Source organism: Balaenoptera ricei, chromosome 4, assembly GCF_028023285.1.
Source record: "Balaenoptera ricei isolate mBalRic1 chromosome 4, mBalRic1.hap2, whole genome shotgun sequence".
Taxonomy (NCBI): Eukaryota; Metazoa; Chordata; class Mammalia; order Artiodactyla; family Balaenopteridae; genus Balaenoptera; species Balaenoptera ricei.
In genome coordinates, this window is record NC_082642.1 from 105,732,361 (window position 1) to 105,754,141 (window position 21,781).

At 35.5% G+C, this 21,781-nt stretch overlaps 1 protein-coding gene across 1 annotated transcript in view; it reads right to left on the reverse strand.

Annotated features, from left to right (window-relative positions):
• LOC132365451 (T-cell receptor-associated transmembrane adapter 1) overlaps positions 1 to 4,308 on the reverse strand; it is a 33,933-nt gene extending 29,625 nt beyond the window's left edge. Inside the window, exon 1 of the mRNA XM_059922179.1 lies at positions 4,276 to 4,308. Within this exon, the coding sequence (XP_059778162.1) occupies positions 4,276 to 4,282 (7 nt within the window). The 5' untranslated portion in view covers positions 4,283 to 4,308. The remainder of the gene's footprint in view (positions 1 to 4,275) is intronic.
• Between the last annotated feature and the right edge of the window lie 17,473 nt (positions 4,309 to 21,781).

The following is a 21,781-nucleotide window of genomic DNA, read 5'->3' on the forward strand; positions in this document are numbered from 1 at the left end:
TCCTACACAATTTTAATTTAACTATTTATACTGTTAAAAAGCCAAAAGCATCGGGAAGTTGTTAGTGAGGCAATGACAGCTAGGAAAACCACGATTTAAATTTCTAAACAGCTTTCAACTACCAGGGGCTAATAGTAGTAGGTTTAATTATAAGACCTCTGACTCATTTAAAGCCAAAAGTTCTTGGCAGGCGCTGTCTTTGAAATTCACAATTACATGTACTCTGGAAGGAAACCCAGCTAAGCAAATGTAATGTCTTTCTGCTGGCAGGTTTGATTCATACAGGAGCCTTTACTTAAACAATTAACAATAGAAAAGCAATACATATAATGCCTTAATTGTTTCTCCTTCAGAGGATCTGTAACTGAGACAAGTGTGTGAGTTTATAGTATATAGGATATGGCTTCCCTTGATGGTTTCTCTTTCTTGGCTTGTAAACTCTCTCAGAGCAGTGACCATCTCTTCTTTGCAGTCCATGAAGGTGTATATGTATTTTAGGCACCCTAGAAAGTTCAACATGAAAGTTCTGGTATTACAATCCCCATGGATTCTACTCATAAAATGAATGTTTCCTACTGTGGTGATCGTTTGGTGTCAAACTAGGCACATTCTTCATGACTCTTTGATGTGGCATGTTGTCACTGTCTACACAGCCTCTGCCACCACTATCCATCCCCATCATCCCATCAGTAAAAGGCATTAGAGTCGTGGACTAATCACTGAAGAGATTCTCAAATCTAGTCCCAGGCTTTCAAGTAAATAAGATACTGTTTTTAATGCAAAATTTGAAAACTGCCAAATTTAAATGAGTGTCTATTATGAATAGAAGGTTATTTGAGAAGTGAATGATATATGTCAGGGAGGGGCCATGATGGGGAGAGGGACAATGGCAATATGAAGCTTGGAACGTCTGTTTTCAAACAACAGATGTTTGGGAAACGTTAGGGAAAGAGGAGCGTAGTCACTTACTAGCTGTGTGACTTTCTGCAAAACACTGACCCTCACACTACGCCAGCTCTAAAACTGGAGGTCGGATCCCCATCTGTGTGACAGGAAGGTCCCCTCTTTCTAGTACATCACGATTCCTCTTAATCAATACTTGCTGAATTTAACGGAGGAAAGTGGACATACAGGAGTGAGATGGAGGGTAGATTTTAAGACAGTATGTTATGATTCCTCCAGTACTAGACTCTGTCTCTTTCATAATTAAACTTGGAATTGGTAAACTTGGGAAATGCTATTGGGATTGAAGTGCTGCCAAAATCCCTGCTGTAGACAAGCCTCTCTTTATCTGTATGTAGCTGCTCCATTTTGTATATGTACTTATTGTTTCCTATTGGAGAAGCACCTTGGTAAGAGCCTCTGAAAATGGCATGGGTGTGTGCCAACTTTCATCCAACAAAATACTGTAACTACTATGTTTCTTTAATGTTTTAAGAAGACCTGATAATTTTTTCTCTCTTCTTTTTAATTCAGGAATGCTGAATAAATTAAATGAAAAAAAAAAACAATGCCTGGAAAAGAGTTCAGTATTTATTTACGTATTATTAACTAGCAATTTGTGGATATTTATTTCTTACAGCTGTGACCTTTAAGTGGCAATCATTCCTGGGTCAAGTTTTCTTGAAATCGCCTGTCAAATGTTACCTAAATTAAATGATGAAACACTCTCTTTGACCTATTTTTCATTTAAAGAACATCTGAGTTTAAAAGATGATTCATAAATCAGTCCTATCTAGTCTCCAAAAGACAGGCTTTCATTGTTCTCAAAAGGTGATTGAGGCTCACGGGAAGAGAAAAGTGAGAAAAGACAATGAAAATCCTTTTTTTGAAAAACAGCGACGTGTAACTAAATTGTGAATCATTGTTTAAACTAAATTAATGGTAGCCCAAAGGAGTTGTTTTTGCCTTTGATTTAGCTAATATTGATTTTATGTGAATGCAGAAACACAGTAGAAAGTATGATGCTGGCACATTTATTGATGCAGTGACTACAAGGCATATAGGTAGGAGAAAAGGAAAGACTTGGGTTTTTCTTTTCATACATTGTTTTACTCAACTAGGAATAATCTCACTTTTCCATTGTGTTCACACTTATTTTCTTTTTTACTTCACCTATCTAACGTAAAAAATACTATAATCTGAGTCTCTCCTTTCACATTAAGGATTTTTAGTTTTTGGTTTTGTTTCTTGGCTTTTAAGATCTATGAGGCTTTAATGGCAAATACTGTGTACATTTTCTCTCTTCTGTGGAACCGTAGGTCTTAACTGACAATGGAGGAGCTCCTGTATAACACCTGAAGGGATCTAAACATAAACTATGAAATACTGTGAAGGAAATCTTATCATCCCTTCCAAATTTAAAATTAATTAATGAGAAATAGTTGAACATCATATTCACTGCCTTCGGCCTTCCCACCCTTGCCAAGTTCCCCATGACTGTCAGCTCATAGCAATTGTTCATAGTATTGCTAAGTCCATTTCTTGCAGGGCACTAGCTAAACTGGAACAATTGTTTTTGTTCTTTGCTAATATATGTACCTGGAAAAGATAAAGAGAATTGTGAAAACCATACATCAGTTTATGTTCCTTGTGTGATTAATCCAATCAATCAGTTTTAAAATCCATCGAACAAAACACTGGGAAACAAATTCACAGAAATTAAAATATCTATTATCTTTATAAATGGCTTATACATATTGATATTAAAAATACTATTAGCACAATTATAAGCAAAAATGTAATTAGACAATTCACAAATGACAGAATTATAAACATTTTAAAAACCCATGCAAAAATTTTCATCCTGATTATAATCAAAGTAAAACATATTAAACAATTGGTTAGCATGTTGTGCTTATCAAATTAGTGAAGATTTTTTAAAATGAGACCAGCTTGTTAAGGAGAAACACTCTAGGATGAGAGTGAATTGGCACCAGCCTTGGAAAAGCAATTTGGCAATAATGAGACTTAAAATGTTCATAACTTCTTATTCATTAATTCCATGTCTAGAAATCTTTCCTAAGAAAATAACCCTTAATATAGAAAAAGCTATAGAGTTGTTCATCTTTCTGTCATTTAAAATATAAAAAGACTGTATACAACATTAATGTCTACCAATAAACAACTAAGTAAACTAAAACACAAAAGATGTCACTTTGTGCATTCATGTAAAACAACTAAGCAGAAGTTATCATAAAGATGGAGATGGTTATAATGTTAGTGAAAAAAGCTGAACATATGATTTTATTTACATTATTATTTCAGTTATGAAAAGCAAACCATGAAGATATATAGAAGCAAAAGTTGGAAGGAAATACAACATAATATCTTATTTTCCTAAGGTGATGAAAACTATGTAAATTTTTTTTCATATATATTTCACAGTTCTCCCACTTTATATAATAAGCATGTCTTCTCTTATTACAAAAAGTTGCTTATTAAGGAAGTTAAAAGTACATAAAAGAATAAAGGAGGAATGATAGATGATAGTCAATGTGGAGCAGACATTCGGCTAATCAATGTGGATTCAACTCTGATAGTCCATTCCACAGGTGATGGGATTTTCACTGGTCTTTGCAAATTGTCATCTCTCTGAAAGTTGATGATTGATTTCTGGGAAGATAATATAGCGTCTAAAATCCAAGGAATTAGAATGTTGTTACTCTTAACCAGCTTTCTTTTTTTTAACTTTATATTTTATATTGGAGTATAGTTGATTAACAATGTTGTGTTAGTTTCAGGTGTACAACAAGGTGATTCAGGTATATATGTCTCTATTCTTTTTCAAAATCTTTTCCTGATTAGATTGTTACATAATATTGAGCAGAGTTCCCTGTGCTATACAGTAGGTCCTTGTTGGTTATCCATTTAAAATATAGCAGTGTGTACATGTCAATCCCAGAATGTTGTTACTCCTAACCTGCTTTAGAACTAAACTAAACTAAAGAGGAATATGCATGGTCAACGAAAATTCCTTTAAAAATAACAAGTACTTTAAATGGCGTGATTATCAAGGAACCCTTACTGAATAGCTACAACTAGCTTTATATTATAAAACACTGTCCAACTTTTTAAGAGAAAGTAGTCAATTTATGCTCATTAATATATTTCAAAATAGTTCTAATTGTGGTAAAAGTTATCTCACACTTTAAAGATAATTCTGTAAACTAATGTACTTTCCAAACCTGAAGTGTCTTTTTGCTAGAGGCTTGGAAATTTTACGTAAATTCTTAGGCATAGGAATTGAACAAAAGAATTTAAAATGCCACTTACCTGGCATGCTTCTTTTCTCAGAAAAATCCTTATGTAGCCATAGGCAAATGTATGGATTAAAAATGCTCCCACAAACTTTTTTTTCTAAGTAATGTTGCTCTGTTATGTTAGAAGCAGTGTGGCACTAAACCTTGTCTTATCTGTTCCTCAGTTTTTTCTCTCTTCTGTTTCTTAAAATCTTTTGTGTGTACTTTGTTCAGTTACAAACAGGAAACGTGGTGATGGAGGCTTCTAGAGTTTTGATCTGAAACCAGTAAGCTGTTAAATTTTTTGTGAAACGTGAGAAGAAAAACCCCACAAGCCTCTGTACTCTGCTATTTGAATTTTTATCAGTACCTAAATCTAATTTTAAAAAATATAATAAAGTCAAGGTATAAATTAGACTAGGAGGGATTTCCCGTGTCTCTGGAGAGAATCTGGGGATCTCCTCCCAAATGAGGTCACATGAAAACAAAATAAAATATACTTAACTGAGGAGGAAACAGTAAGAAGCCCCCAGGCATGCTCAGCTGTTGATTGTGTTTTCTTTGAGGCATGTCAGAGGAAAGAGAATTAACATTTTTTGAACACTTACTGTCTATCAGGTACCTTCTGTACATTATTCCACGAGCAGATTGGGTGCCTGCCTTTTTCCCCGCCAATCCTTGCCCCAGCCAATTTGAGTCCCTCTGTCTAATCTAGGGTCACACGGTGACAAGCTCCAGCTCTCTCCCACCCCCGAGTCTCAATATCAGGAGTTCTTAAATGTTAGTGTGCATAAGTATGTTATTTGGCATTAGTTTAACATGCATATTCCTGAGCCCTACTGAATTAGAATATCTGGAGTGGAAATCTGCATTTTCACAATTACTCTTGCTTATTTTAATATAGGTGTTCTGGACAATTCTCTGAGAAACTCATATATATATATATATATATATATATATATATATATATATATGTCAATAGTAGCATTTTATTTCTAGCCTCAGTCAGATAAAAAATTGTCTTGGTCATATCTATGTATACAGTTTGTATGTATTTCTGTGTATGTATATCTGTTACATACTATGTGCTTATGAATATTTGCTTATGTAACTTCACCAATTTTCTTTAATTATAGAAGAATGACAAGTCTGAATCCAGTTTATTACAAAAAGAGATGTACTCAAAACTTTAAGAACTCAAACTCTAAAGGAAACTTAAAAATGAGACTTTTGATGCACAGACTCAGAGCAAAAATACTAGGTGGCTTGCTCTAGCTGATTTCTCTAAGAGTCCTGAGGGCAGGGAGAGCACTGATCTTATCCATCATTAACACTCCAGTGTCTAGAATAATGCCTGGCACATTGTGAGTCTCAATAAATATTCTCACAATGATTGAATAAATAAAAGAATGTTAGTTTTCTGCTTTCTCCCTGCTCCATCATAGAAAGCAACTCCCTAGTAAATAAAATACAGTGCTTCTCTATTCCTTGGACAGAGTTAACTAAACACTAACAGATTTTTCCACTTTGATCACTTTCCCCCAAAATAGTTCTTGTGAATCATTGAATCAGAATTTATAAAACTGAAAGAGACCATGGGATTCCCTAGTCTAATCTTCTACAAAAGCAATTTCAAAATATGTTTCCTAGAACACGTTTTGTTCTAGGTCTTCAAGAAACTCTTGGAAAAAAATACTCCTTCAGCAAATATATTTGGAAAAGTTGTATATTATTTTCACCTCTATGGTTGCATATTGGTATACTAAAGGCTTAGATAAATCCTACAAAAAAGGGAACCTGAAAAACTTTCTTACCAGAGCTTTTTCTAAACCTGTTTGTTCAGAGAACTTTCTGTTCAGCTTCCATCCATTAGCAGTGTGGCAGGTTGTATGAAGCAGGCCTGGATGCCCACAGACCAAGAGCTCAAGGGAACAGAAATCTCAGGTTCATTTAGAGACCAGAACACAACAGAGGATCAAAAGGATCCGTCCAAGAGTTAGACAGAACTCAAGAATGGAGACTGTCGAAGAGCTGACTCCCAGGCTTCCAGGGAGGTTTGGACACTTGACACATCAGTTCAAGAGGAGAGGGACCAGCTGTGCGGTAGCCATGAGGGGTTACCCTTTGGCCCTAAAACAGGATGACTGGCAAGAAGGGTAGAAGCCCCAGGCTCAAAAGGGAACTGCATAGATTACCCAAGCAGGACCTTAGCGCAGGGGCAAAGTAGATTCCCATTTTTATCAACTGGGGCATGCAGAGGACATGGGAGAGAGAAAGAGTCTCAAGACTGGAAACTGAGGTGCAGGCATCTCCTTGTTAGAATGAGAACAGTGCAGAGGATGGGAAAGGAAGGTATGAGGATGCCCTCATCTTGGCTGATCCATAAAGCACAATTCTAGAAACAATAAGGGTGTTCAGTAGCTGGTTTTGGATGCAGAGAAGGTCAGACTCAGCAGTAATGACTCAGGTAAAAATGTAGGAATTCTGTTGTTTAGCTCAAGAACTGTAACTCTCAGGACAGCCCAACAGGGAGAGAGACAAACAAAGCCCACTAGTGGGACAATGCCTGAGGATGGCTAAGGTTTGCCTGTCTCAAGTCGGCAACCTCACACACACAAGTCTGCAGAGATCTGGGGAAGACAAGAGCAGAGGAGACAGGCAGGGACCAAGGAAGGGTATAACCCCCCACTCTGGGTCAATAAGGCAGTCCATGGTACATGTTGAGTAATTACCTAATGGCTTAGAAGGGTTAATGTACATGATTGCACATAATGTGCATTATTGGCATCTCTAAAATAGTCAAACTTAGGCTGATAAATCCGAACCTCTTCACAATTTCTAATTATTATAATGTTCTTGAAAAGTGATCTGCATTACAATGTTCCCCATGCCATAGATTTATACACTCAGGAGATAGAACAAGATTGTCCAAGGTCACAGAGAAAGTTCATGTCTGTGCATTAGATAGCTCCACAGATGTTTGAAATTTGCCAGGGGAAAAAGTGATAGCTTTTCATTAAATATAGATGGCTGAGCACATGAAGACGTTATCAGAATATAAAAACACCTATGGATATATGTTCGTTATGGAATATATTAGTGAGTGCATTCAGAGATTTGAATGATGCCTTCATGAGTCATGTTCAAATAATAAATAAACATGAGGCTTCTGTAGTGCTTTTTCATGAGAGGGGTCATCGTAATGAAGTTTAGAAGATAGCTAGACTAAACAGAAACGTCCTGAGAAGACTGAAGCAATTAGAAATGTTGTAGGAAATTTGGGGGAAAGGTATGTGGTTTTGATGGGCACCGGTCAAGAAATGAGGATTTTAAGGCCAACAAAATTGACATTTTGTTGCCAAAAAAACTAGAAAACATATCAAAATGGCAGCTACCATTCAGAGCTTCCACACTCAGAAAAATGGGTCACAGAGTATAAAAAGAGGCCCAGTTTCCAACCTCTTTTTTATGGTTATCTATTAGCTTTATAATTAATCTTTATCACCATAGTGTATTTATTTATATCTGTATATACACACAGATATATTATACAGACACACACACATATTTTTTAAGTCCAAGGAATTCCAAAGTAGTAAGAGTAGGTATTAGCAGGGGATTACCTGGGACTTTGACATTACATTTTATGTATTTATCTATTGTTTAAACTTATTTACAGTAACTTGTAGTACTTTTATAGTTGGAATAAAAGATGCTTCCTTATTTTAAAGGCTCTTGAAAATACCTTTGTTTTATAGAAACAGAATTTATCTCTCTGGGTGATTTTTTTCTTTATTCTGGTAAATCATTCTTTGGTAAGACTGAAGCTAGTACAAAGTAAGCAAACAACTTTATGAAAGACAAGAGGGAAGGGGCCCCTGTGCTTCTAATTATGCTGTTTTAAAGTGTGAAATTATTCAGAATTAATTATAGTGTTACAATTGCATCTAATCAGACTATATTGATGATTCATATTTTCATCGAGTTTACACTATAAGATCCTCCAGAAAACGTAATTATTCAGACAGAAAAGACAAAAATTAAAAGCAATAGAACACTGCATGGATTTGGCATAAGATTCTCAGATCTTTTTATTATGTTTATTATAGCCATATAGAACCAGAATTATTAGAAAATCAAACACTGAAATAAAAGAGTGGATAACAAAAATTCAGAAATAAGAGAGAAATAGCTAATAGCAGATATAGTCTACTTTCCTACGTGTAAAATGCTTAAGCATCCAAATTTTCTGGAAGAAAACAATTTGCTCCATTACACAGATTTCTATGTGATGCCCTAGAGGGAGTGTTATTAGCAAAGTTAAAGCATTCTGAGAAATTTTGTTCTTATTTGAAACACAATTGGCTCAAACAAAGTAAAACCAGTTTATTTATTGTAAGACTTCTCATAGTTTTAGTGAGCTAATATGCAATTTCTCTTCTCAAGAGGAGGATTTATTATGCAGCATTTCCAAAAATTATCACATAAAAGAAGCATTCCCTTATATTTTTCAAAGCATTTTGTACAACTACTGTTCTGAGGTATGTATTTTAGCAACTTTTTCTTCTTGTTGAACAGGCTCTTACCTTCTGGCTTTCTCCCACATTTGGGGCCTGGCTTACTTGAGGGGCACCACAGAGAATATCAACTTTACCACCTTTATAAGAATTTCCATCTTGAGATGTTTTGCTTGAGATTATAAAGGAATTAGCCCTTAAAATTCAAATGCCCCAGGACAGGTAACAAAATTAGCATCCTTAGAATATCTTCTACAGTGATACTCGTTCTAGTGGATCCTCCTTCAGGTGAGACATATGTTAGATTAAATTTTGAACAAAATAAGATATTTGGGGCTAGGACCTTTCTAGGAGAAGGTAAACTCTAGTTGGAGGACCCTAGGATGAGGAACATAGAGTAGAAGTAGAAGCAGGAACACCAAGAAGTGATGCACAGTCAGGATCCTGGCTAGAAACAGGTGCACCTGTCAAAAGGAGGAGTTGAATGAGTTGCAGGCAGGGCTAATGGAAAGAACAGGAGATGGTGAAGCACTTGCCAGTTAACAACAGAGGGAGACCATGACAACTCCTAGGCTTAAAGGTATTAGAGAAGTATCAGTTACTGGAACCCAGTGAGATATATAGCTGTAAGAAAGGACTGCCTGGCAGGAACTATGGCTTTCAGTTAAAACCCTCCCTCACCCCCCCCAAAAAAACCAGCCATTTCCAGTTAAGACCAGGCAAAGAGGGATTTGTGGGAAAACATCCCAATTTTGTTCTCTGCCCTCCAATCTCAATCTCCCATTCATTTTCCTCATTGGTCAAAGCCAGTCAAGTCAAAGGGAAAGGCAGCCCTCAGGATACAGTCTGTAGAAGTCAGCCTCACATGATCGAAGGACGGTGAAGAACAGAGAATGGGTCTGGAGAGATAAATATGTGAGTAAGGGGTGCTGAGAATGAACTTAATTTTAAATAGATACTATCTGTCCTGCCAGACATGGACTTTATAATTTTGTAAGTAGACTTATTCTCCAGAGCACAGAAGAGTAAATAAGAGCAATCAATTTTGAAATTTTTAACTAGATTCATCAAGACAATTTCATTGACCCTATAATAATACCTGAGATGTCCTAAATGATAAATTGGTTCTGCCACAGACAAACTAAGGATAAAATTTATCCAGAGATTGTATTAAAATGATGGAAGGAGTATATAATAAAGGAAACTATGTGTGAAAAGTTCCCAGAGTTTAAGAAAAATAAAAAATTTTAAAGTGAAAAGACTCAAAGGTGGCCAGAGGGGAGAGAGAACAGTAAAGCCAATGTGGCAAGGGGTTCACATTTGAGAAATTTAAATGAAAAGTATATGAGACTAGCCTGTATTATTCTTGCAGTTGTTTTGTGAAGTCTGAAATAATGCCAAATGTAAAAAGGAATAAATATATGTAAATTACTTAGAACAGTATCTGCTATATGTGAAATAGTAAGTATAGATGTTGATGTTGTCAGTATAACCTGATAACAAAATAAGATAAAGACACTACAAGAAAAGAAAATGACAGAAAAGTTATTCCTCATAAACATACATGGGAAAATTCTTAACAAAATTTTAGCAAGACTAATCCAGCAACATATTAAAAGGATAATATATCATGACTGAGTGGGATTTACACCAGGAACAAAAGATGGTTTAACCGTAGAAAATCAATCAATATAAATCATCAGGTTAATGACTAAAAAACCTCAAAAAACAAAAACAACCATGTGATCATTTCAGTAGAGGCAGAAAAACTATTTGACAAAATCTCAACATGCATTCCTGTCTAAAAAAATAAAACTCTCAGGAAACTAAAAGTAGAAGGGAACTTCCTCAACATAATTAAGAGTACTTAAAAAAAGCCTACAACTTACATCATCCTTAATCATTAGGATGTCATCCTTGTCAATTACTGAAGGTTTTCCATCTAATATAGACATAAGGCAAGGATATATACTCTCACCACTTTAATTCAACATTGTATTAGAAGTTCTAGCCCAAGCAATAAGCAAAAGAAATCAAATGCATCTGGACTGGAAAGCAAGAAGTAAAGGAAGAGGTCTCACAGATGACATGATTCTATGGAAGCTACAAAAAACAATCGGCTAGGATTAATTAGCAAGTGTAGCAGGGTTTCATAATATAAGATTAATATATAAAATTTTATATTAGCAACAAAAAATCAGAAATTAATATTAAAATAGGAACAGAAATGAGATCAGTAGGTTAGGGGGCTAGAGGTTGGAAGAGAGATTGACTGCAAAAGGACAAAAGGGAACTCTCTTGGGAAAAATTAAAAGCAGTCTATTTTTACTCTGTGTAAAATTATACTTTGGTAAGACTAACTTTAAAAATTTGGAGATAGGAAAGAGAAAAAAAAGAATCTATGTGTCCATGTTGATAAGTAAATAAACAAAGAAATGGATGAATAAATAAAAAGGGAAAATTGTTTCTTGGAATAGAGTGGAAGGAATAATGGAGTTAGAACATCCACCATCTATCAACTTAATAACTAATTCAGAAAAAATAGTCAGTAGGTGCTAAGCTAGTAAGTAAATGATCAATGAGCAAAAGTGATACTTACCTATTTTAAAATTACAAACTTCGACCAAAAAGTCTACAAATTATTTATTAATTTAAAAGGAAAATATTAATCTCTTGGTAGAGAAACCTAGCAGATATAATCTTAACTAAGTATCAATGTTAATGTTATCAATAATGAAACAACTAAAGTCATGTATCTCCTGATATGGTACACCAAGATAGACTTGAGAACTGGCTGCAACTTTGAAGGTGTTCTCCACACACATACCTCAATTGGCAACATCTGAGGAAGTCTTAGATAATTAAGGTGTCTGCCCAAATCACTGGCTGACCACTAAACCATGCAGACAGAGGGGTCCCCAAAAAAGAAATACTTAAAAAAAATGACCAGATGCATTGTCAGCTTCAGAAGAAGATATTCTGTGGTTTAAGTCCAGGCAAGTTACTAAAACAAAGAAACAAACAATAGAAAACCACAAAACATTGAGCCCTAGAAAAATAAAACAGAATGCACAGGTGCTACAATTTTATCTAAAATTCACACAATCATTACAAAACAGGCTAAGAAACAGAAGAGTGTGACCCATATTCAGGGAAAACAAAGCAGTCAGTAAAAATTGACTCTTGAAAACCCAGATGAAATAACCAAATGGAAATTCTAAATTTGAAAAGTGTAGTAAATGAAATAAAAAATTCACTAGGGAGACTCAACAGCAGATTTGAAATAGCAAAAGTCAGTGAATTAGAAGATAGATCAATAGTAATTGTCTAATCCAAAGAACAAAAATAAAAGAGATTAAAAAAAAGAAATAGTCTCAAAGATCTGTAGAACAATTTCAAGAATATATCTATTGGGAGTCATGAAAGGAGGGGTGATATGGAAGCAGAAAATTATTTTAAAATATAATGGCTATAAACGTCCCATTTTAGTGAAAAACATTTATTTCCAGACCCAATGAACACCAAGAAGCTCAATGAACACCAGGCTGATACACAAACAAAAGAAAACACAACTAGACACATTATATTCAAATTCTTGAAATCCAAAGAAAAGAGAAAATCTTGAATGCAGCAAGAGAAACACAACTCGTATAAAAGGGGACTACAATGTGATTAATAGTTAACTTCTCGTAAGAAACAATAGAGGCCACAAGAAGGAGAAATGGCATAATCAAAGTGCTGAAAGAAAGAAAAAAAAAAAACGGCAACCTAGAATTCTGTAGCCTAGTATAATTAGCCTTAAAAAAAAAGCAGAATAAAGATATTTCTAGATAAACAAAAATTGATAGAATTCACTGCTAGGAGACCTGACAAAACAACGGAAGTCCTTCAGGCTGAAGGAAATGACACCAGACAATAATTTAGATCCACAGGAAAAAATGGAGGTCACCAGAAATATGTGAGTAAATAAAAACTATATGCATGTATGTATATTTTTTTCTTTTCCTTCCTTAATTTCTTTAAAATTAGAAGATTGTTTTAAAGTCATAATTCTAACAGTATTATTAGATTTACAATATATATGAAGGTTTTATACATATGTCAACAACACAGAAGAATAAGGAGAAATGACATAGGGCTTTACTAGTATGCTATATTTTAATGAAATTATGTCAGTGCTAACTTGAATTGTGAAAGTTAAAAATGAATATTTTAAACCCTAGAGCAACTAAAAACAACACAGAATCTCAAAGAATACAGCTAAAATAATCAATGGGGGCATTAAAATGGTATCAGAAAAGTTTTTGTTTAACACAAAAGACAGTAATGGAGCAATAGAAGAACAAAAAAAATGAGATATGAAGAAAACAAGCAAAATAGTGGATATAAATCCAACTATATCAATAATTACATTAAATACGAGTGAGCTGAACACTCCACTCAAAGGCAGAGGTAAAGGGATTAAAAAAAAACCCCAAACACCAAGATCTTACTCCCTGTTTACAAAAGAAATATGTAAAATTCAAAGATACAAATAGGTGAGGGTAAAATGATGGGAAAAAAATGCATGTATACAGTAATGATAACAGAGTTAGAGTGGCTACATTAATATGAGGTGAAATAGACCTCAAGACAAAGAATATTACTAGAGATGATTTTGTTGGTAACATTTCATAATGATAAAAGGGTCAATACATCAGAAAGATATAATTACAATGTATATGCTCATAACAACAGAGCCCCAAAAATAAATGAAGCAAAAACTGACAGAATTTAAGGAGAAATAGAAAATACAATAGCCAGAGTTGGGGACTTAGCAACTCCTGTCTCTGTTATTGATAGAAATGGAGAGAAAATTAGTAAGGACATAGAAGCCTTGAACATTGTAAAAAGGATCCAACTGACATTTTATTTTATATCTTTAAGTTTTATTTATTTAAATTAATTTTTATTGGAGTATAGTTGCTTTACAATGTCATGTTAGCTTCTACTACACAGCAAAATGAATCAGCCATACATATACATATATCCCCTCCCTTTTGGATTTCCCTCCCATTTAGGATACCACAGTGCATTAAGTAAAGTTCCCTGTGCTATACAGTATGTTCCCCTCAGTTGTCTATTTTATACATAGTATCAATGATTGACATTTAAGGAGTATTTGCCACATAGCAATGGCAAAATACACATTATTTATAAGCACAGATGGAACAACCTTCAGGATAAACTCTATGCTAGTCCATAAAGCAAGTCTCAAAAAAATTAAAAGGATTGAAATAATACAAAGTACTTTGCATTATTACAGAATTAAATTAGAAATCAATAGAAAGATATTTGGGAAATCCCCAAAGTTTTGAAAAATAATGACAGTCTTCTAAATAACTGATGGTCAAAGAAGAACTCATAAGAAAAATTGCAAAATACTATAAACTAAATGAAAATAAAGGCACAACATATCAAAATTTATAGGCTGTAGCTAAAGCAAAGCTTAGGAGGAAATATTAATCATAAAATGCTTACATAATTAAAGAAGAAATGTCTAAATCAATAATCTTATCTTCTACTTTGACAAGCAAGAGGGAAGAAATCAAACTTAAAGTACAAAGAAGAAAATAAAGATCGGAGCAGAAATCAATGGACTAGCAACAGAAAAATAATAAAGAATATCAATGGAACCAAAAGCTGGTTCTTTGTAAAGATTAATAAAATTGATAAGCATAACTATAGATCCTACAGGAACTAAAAGAATTGTAAGGAAACATGAACGACTTTAAGCCTATAAATTTAACTTAGATGAAATGGGTAAATTCCTAGAAAGACACAAAGTACCAAAAACTGACTTGAGAACTAATAGAAAATCTGGATAGACCTATGCAAAATAAGTAAATTAAATTAGTAATTAAAAATGAGGGAAGAGAGAGAATGCAGGGAAGGAGAGTTTACTTTATGAAATTCTATAATATTTGAATCTTTTACAATGAGAATGGAGTTCTGAATTATCTGTGTGATAATAGAAATGTCTGTTTCAGGACTTCCCTGGTGGTCCAGTGGTTGAGACTTCATCTTCCAGTGCAGGGGGTGCAGGTTCAATCCCTGGTCAGGGAGATAAGATCCCACATGTCTCGGGGCCAAAAAACCAAAACATAAAAACAGAAGCAACATTGTAACAAATTCAATAAAGACTTTAAAAATGGTCCACATCAAAAAAAAAAAATCTTAAAAAAAAAAATGTCTGTTTCTGCCAGTTGTAGTTATTTAGAGTTCAGCTTAACAATTAAACTCATAGGACACATTAGAATTCACCCAGCACCAGTTGTTATTTAGTTTTAAGAACGCAAACAGGAAATAGCACACACAACAAAGCTGTGGTCTTGGACCTCACAGGTATAGCTTGCAATGTGCCTGCCATGCTGTTTATAGAACACACATGGTCATAGAAATGAAAACATGCAGCTCTCATAGCTCAGGGAATCATCAGCTCCGGGGACCCTTAAGCTTTTAGTCCGTGTCACGTTGTTCTCTCAGGTGTATGCGATTAGCCCCAAGTCTCTGCAGCTGCATCTCATAAATACCAGTTATTCATCACTCAGTCTCAATGATGAGGTATGTTTTGGCCCTTTAGTCCTTGGCCAGATCCTCTTTTAGTATAGAACTGCTCTAGTTCTGTTCCTAAAAATTCTTTCAGTTAATATTACAAGGAAGAATGAACATGGAGCAAATCCTCAGACTTTCCTAAGACTAAATAAAAGGTCGAAGAAACAGCTGTTAACTCCTTTTAAAAGTCTGGACAGACATCCCTCAAAGATTAATAACAGGTATGTGTTAAGATTACAGGTAATTTTTTCTTTCTTAGTTAAACTTTCACCTGTTTCTGTAATTTTACAATGAGTACTAATTAATTAATTCAGAAAAATAAAGTTGTTTTCCAAAATTTATAAACAAAATCAAGTGTTTGTCCAATTGGGAAAATGAATAGTTGGTACAGATGGCAAAAATTCTCACACTTGCCAATGTTGGAGTGACAAAGAATTTCAGTGCCATGTGGCAGCCTTAAAAATTACATTTTAACTTTAATAACTCTAATTTAAAAAACAAAAATTACTTTGAGCTTCCAAACAAACTTCAAGACTAAAATAGAGAAAGGAACATGTTTTGAGTGTATCTAATTTCTATTTTTGTAGCAGGTTGGGTTCTCGGGAAGGAGACTCCGAGATAGACATTAGCTTGTAGGTTTACTAGGAGTGCAATTGGGATCAGGTGAACCTGTGGAGGACAAGAGTGTAAAGCAGGACTGGGCAGAGGGAAGGGTCAAGCTGCAATGCAGTCTCAACAGAAACTTTAGCAAGCCCCAGCTCTGGAAATAGGATGACCTTTCAGAGCTGTTCTGAGTGTGGCAGGGCCGGGAGAGGTAAATGAAGGGAAAGAGGAGGGGTGGGGCCCTTGCAGGCCCATGTTGATAAAGACGGCCTTGAAGAGGGTACATCCTTGGTAAGGTGACTCTTGACTTGCAGGGATACCTAAAGGGAGCTGATAGCTTGAGGCCTGTTTTCCTTCCGGCAACCCTACCAGCAGCTGGGTAATCCGTCCTTTATTCCTGAAGGGGAATCTGGGCAGTACATTACAATGTTCACCACAATTAGCAAATGACAAATGAATTATGCTAAATTTGTCTGGTAATACAGTCTGTGTAGCAGACACTATTAGTTGCCTAGGCAAGATCCAGCTTCTCCTTGTGTCTAATTTGTTTGAAGCATGATGTGCCCAAGCCAGGTGAAATAACATGAATGTCTAAACCAATTATGAGAATCCTGTTCTGGGCTTCCCAGAGCCTCCACCTACCCTCCCACCCTCTGCAGCAGTTATATGTGGTCAAGGAGCCTGATGGTAATAAGATAATGAGACTCAAGGAAATATCTGCTATAGGAATTCTGAAAAATATTTTGTTTTCTTTGTTAAAGAGGAACAGATGTAAAAAAAATTTTTTTTAATAAAATTAAATTAAAAAAAAGAGGAACAGATGAAGCTGATATCCTCTTACCTCTTCCTAATTCCCTCTTCCTTTTCTTGTACACAGCTGTGGTACTTGCAGCTGCAGAAGTTATTTTGCAGCTGAGAGGAAAAGAAAGGTCGAGAGAATTTTTAAGAGTTTGTTTTGACTTCGTGAGCCACTGAATAGAGCCACAAACCTACCTCTTGGTTTCTTGCTCTTTAAGGAAAATAACCCCTAATTATTTAAGCAGCTAAAATTGGATATTCTGCCAATGACAGAAAGCATATTGCAAACTGACCCTAGTTATAAGATAGGATGATGATTCTATTGAAAATATATAGTCAATAGATGTAATGTGTGTATGCGTGTGTGTTTATCAAATTGTGATATGTTTTCAATATGTTTGAAAACACCGAATACTGTATCATCCTTCTGGGATTTCACACTGCATATTAGCATGAATGATATTAATTATTTACATTAAGATGTTCTACCAAAGATAAACCTACTTCAACAAAGTTATGCTTCTTAAACATATTTGACCAAAAAGTACCTTTTGAAACTTCACCTACTAATATGGAATGGCTTGGGAAACATTATTTAGTATGTGTTCTGATCTATGGTTCATTAACTTGTTCCCCATTTCTATGATTATTTTCTGCTGCAGTGGTCCTAGGAGCATCCAGTTGAAGTTGAATTAAGTAAAAGCAATAAAATGTGGTTACATTTTTTCTTAAGCTTATGACTTGATTACTCAAGCAAGCAAACTAGCTCTGAAAAATTGACATGCTGAACTGTGTTTTAGGATGTGGTTAAAGCCCCAAAGAGAAACATGTGTAGCAGCACATTTACAGGTCACAACTAATCTGCAAACTTTGTTTGCTGGTCACAATTAGCATCCTGTGTCTCTACAATTGTTATTTTTATCTGCCTGCAATCAGCCCCCTTTCACTGCTGTGCCGGCTTGCTCATTGATAGTGCAGAAACAGAGACACGAAGTGGAGGCATGCAGCTTCCTATGCTGGAGAAGGAGTTCGCCCTCTATTTTGAGACAGGAAGTAATGATTGTGGCCACTTTAACAAAAGTCCTGAGTTGAGTTTGCTCATGTAACTTCACAACCCGGCATATATATATATATATATATATATATATATATATATATATATATATATATATGTATATATTACACACATACATATGTGTATGTATATCTCACGATCTACAGAAGGGCTTTGGTACACTCCCTCCAAAGCCATTCTAGTGTGAATGACTGGATACTGGCTTTGCTTCTCTCTTTGACCTGCTTCAGAAATGGTCCATTTTCCCTTGTAGTTATTTATTCAGGCATTCTTCTGAAGAATGACTCAGAGTGTCTCACAGACAGGTCAAACTAAAACTTTCTGAAACTGAACTTTTGATTCCTTCTCCATCTTCCACGTTTTGATAACAGCACTATCATCACCCAGAAACCTAATTCAACTCAGAAACCTAGAACTCATCCTTGCTGCCTTGACATGTCTCTCACTCTCACATCCAATCCATTTCCATGTCCTGATTTGAGACAATTAATTCATGCACACCATCTCTTTGCTGCCCCCTGGAGGCCAGGCATCTCCATCTCTTGCCCAGACTACTGCAAAGTGCCTCCCTACTTCTACACTGATGGCTTTTATGATCTATTCCCTACACAGCATCTAGAATAATATTTTAAAAACTAAATTAGACCAAGTCACTCCCTTGCTTAGTGGGAGCTTTCAATGGCTTTACATTGCACTACGAATAAAATTCCAACTTCTTACTATGCCCTCAGCCCCATGGTCTGGATCCTACAGTTTTCCAATTTCAACATGTAACACTATTTTGCTCTATAGTCTAGAGCACGGCAAACTATAGCCCATGGGCCAAATCCACCCATAATCTGTTTTTGCAAATAAAGTTTTACTGGAACACAGCTACTCTCACATCCACGGCTACTTTTGAGCTGTAAGGCAGAGCTGACTTTTAACAGAGAGCATATGGCCTGAAAAGCCTAAAATATTTACTGTCAGACCCTTTAGAGAAAAAATGTGCCAGCTCTTCCTCTAGAGCCCCACTAGCTTCCTTTCCCCCCTTGATCAAGATAAACTTTTCATTACCTCCACTCTTCGTACTCATACTCCCCTCTGCTTGGAGAGGGTAAAATGTTTCTTTACAAAGCTTCTTCCATCTTCTCCTCAATGACTCACCTCAAACTTAAATATTCAGAACAGCCTTCCTTTATAACTCTAACTAAAGTAGGGCACCCATCTCCCCAGGCACACTCTACGCTATCATATCCTGTTTCCTGCATTACACATTAGAAGAGAAATTATTTTGCTTGTTTTTGTTTAGGGTCTACTTTGCTCCCCAAGACTCTAAGCTCCAGGAAGTCAGGCCCTGTGTCTGTCTTCCTCAGCATGGCTTTCCCACTACCTAGAAAGTGACTGCACAAGGTAAGATCTCAGCAAATATTTGTTGATTTTTAAAAAGTAACTACTATAGCTAACGTTCCTAAATGGCATTCAGTCATTTAATTTCACACCTAATATGAATTTCCCACAAAGAATACAGTGTTTTTCCTCTCCCTTCAAATGCATGAGAGGATAACAACAAACCCTGTGACTGCAGCTCCTAGAGGTCATCTAGTTGCTCTTTGTATTTATTCATGCATTTATTCATTCAACAAATATAGATTGATACCATCTCTGGGACGTGTGGGGCAAGACACGATTCTATAGACTTGTCTGTTGGGCAGAAGCATGACTATCGTTATCTTAATATGACTAAGAAGTTTTGAAAATCAAAGGGACACCTTCTGAGATTTCTCCAATGCACTACCTAACTCATCCAGAGCCAGGGCCTCAAAGACTCAGCAAGAAATTTTCTGTTAACCCCAGGACAAGAACAGTCAGCCCTGATCTTAAAAGCCCCAGTAGAAACTGCTCTGTAGAACTCAGCACGGTTAGACGTGGCTAAAGCATTCTGTAAGTAGGTGTAAAGTAACTGGTGTTTCTTCTAGTGGTTGTGAGTCTGGTGAGCTATGGAGAGGGGGAGCAGGTTGGGATGCAGGACTTTTTTGGAGCTCACTGATATTGGGCTCAGATCTGGCTCTGTATAGGAGGGCTTTGGACAATGCTGTCACTGGGTATTTGTGGAGTTATCCTAGCTGACAGCTAAGAGTAGGGTGGAGAAAAGAGCAAAAGTATAATTTTCCTACCTTGCATCTATGACAATTGTTCCATCTACTACTGCAAATCATTTAATTGCTTCTCTTCGGCCATGGCCACGTCTTGCAGGGTCTTACCTTATTTATCTTTGCAACTCTCAAAGTGTCCAACTCAGAGACTTTCACATAGAATTCTCTTAAATATTTGCTAAATTAAATAGCAAGTACACTTTGAGAGAAGGGATTTTCCCTATGATTTCATCTGCAGTGAATGCACCAAAAGCACTTGCAAGGTTTTTTTTTTTACTACAGTAAGGTTAGTGTTCTATGCTACTAAACCCACAGCTGGCTAATATAATCAGTTTCTGAATCTTTCTGTAAACTGTACATACAGATAAATGTGCAATGGAAGTGTTAAAAGATACTAAGGCTTTCTGGTGTTACAAGATAAAGCTGCCTGGCAATTGTCATCTTGTTTGGAAATGGCAAATGATGCATTTCAGAATGATTAGCAAGCTGTGATCTCATTAACCTTCCCTTGAAGTCAGTTTTACTATGAGCTGCAAGATGGATTGATTTCCTGTGGGAAACCACCACTCTGCTCCTAACCCTCCCCTTCCCACCACTAAGTCTTAACTGGCATCATTTTATCATTTTCAAGGAACCTCTGCAGAGTTACTAAATAATAATAATAAAGTGATTATTTTTAAGCATCTACATTTCTAGACAAAAAGGGGAGAAGAAAGAGCATATAAGTGTTATATATACAGTTGCTATTTGTTTAGTCTTATTGAAGTACTTTGCATACATTGGTACAAACCCTTTCAATTTTAGCCTGTTCTCACTATGGGGAGAATTAAGTTTTTAAAAAAGGCTCTTTTGCCTATTTTCATTTTTATACTTGAGAGCCTCCCCTTGCTAAATTATTCCAGTAAATATTCATATATACTTTTCCTGTGTGCCACTATCCTTCTTATATCAGGGAGACTTTGTATTAGAAATATCAAAACAAATTGCTAGCAATCCATGTTTATACAAAAAGCTCAATATTGCCCTGTTGTTAACAAAAGCAAAACTGTTTGGGTGGAAGAGATCACAGCATAGGGATATCACTTTGCTCAGAAATCCAGGTCCTCATGTGATACCAAAAAGCTGCCAGATTAAAGTCCTTAAAACCATCCAGACAAAATAAAAGGCTATTCAATCATTTTGAGAATTGCGGCCAAGGATAAATATTGGAATTTCACAGCTCTTTCAGGAACTTCCATGTATTTGAACAACACTGAATTAATTACGACCGAAAGAAAAATGAAAAAATAATTTTAGTCAGGTAAGGAAATATATTTGATGTTTTATAATAAAATAATAGTACTATTAGCTCAATGTAAAATGAACTAACCTGTGGTTGAGAAGAAATCAACACTGTTTCCCCCTTACAGGTGAAACACACAAACTCATTGTCCAGCAAAACCTGATGAGGCAAAGATCCAATTTATTTACTGAGTCTACTGGTATTTTAAAAAATCTGGATTTGTAGGAAAGGGTAAATATAGAAGTTGTTTTTAAAGACTACAAGCTATATTATGCAACTTCTTAAGGCAGAGACTATTTCTTATGCATTTTTGTGATTCTCCATGATGCCTAAACCAGTTACACAAACGTAGGAGGTGCTCAGTGTTCATTTACCAACAGAATGGAATTAGTGCTAAATCAAACTGGTAAACCTAGGCAGTCCTAAACTATAGAATGACTTATCCACACTGTACTTAAATATTGTGAAAAACTTCATTTTGTCATGTATTTAAACATTTTTTCTCTCTTCTGAAATTCAAATGCATATAAATGGAT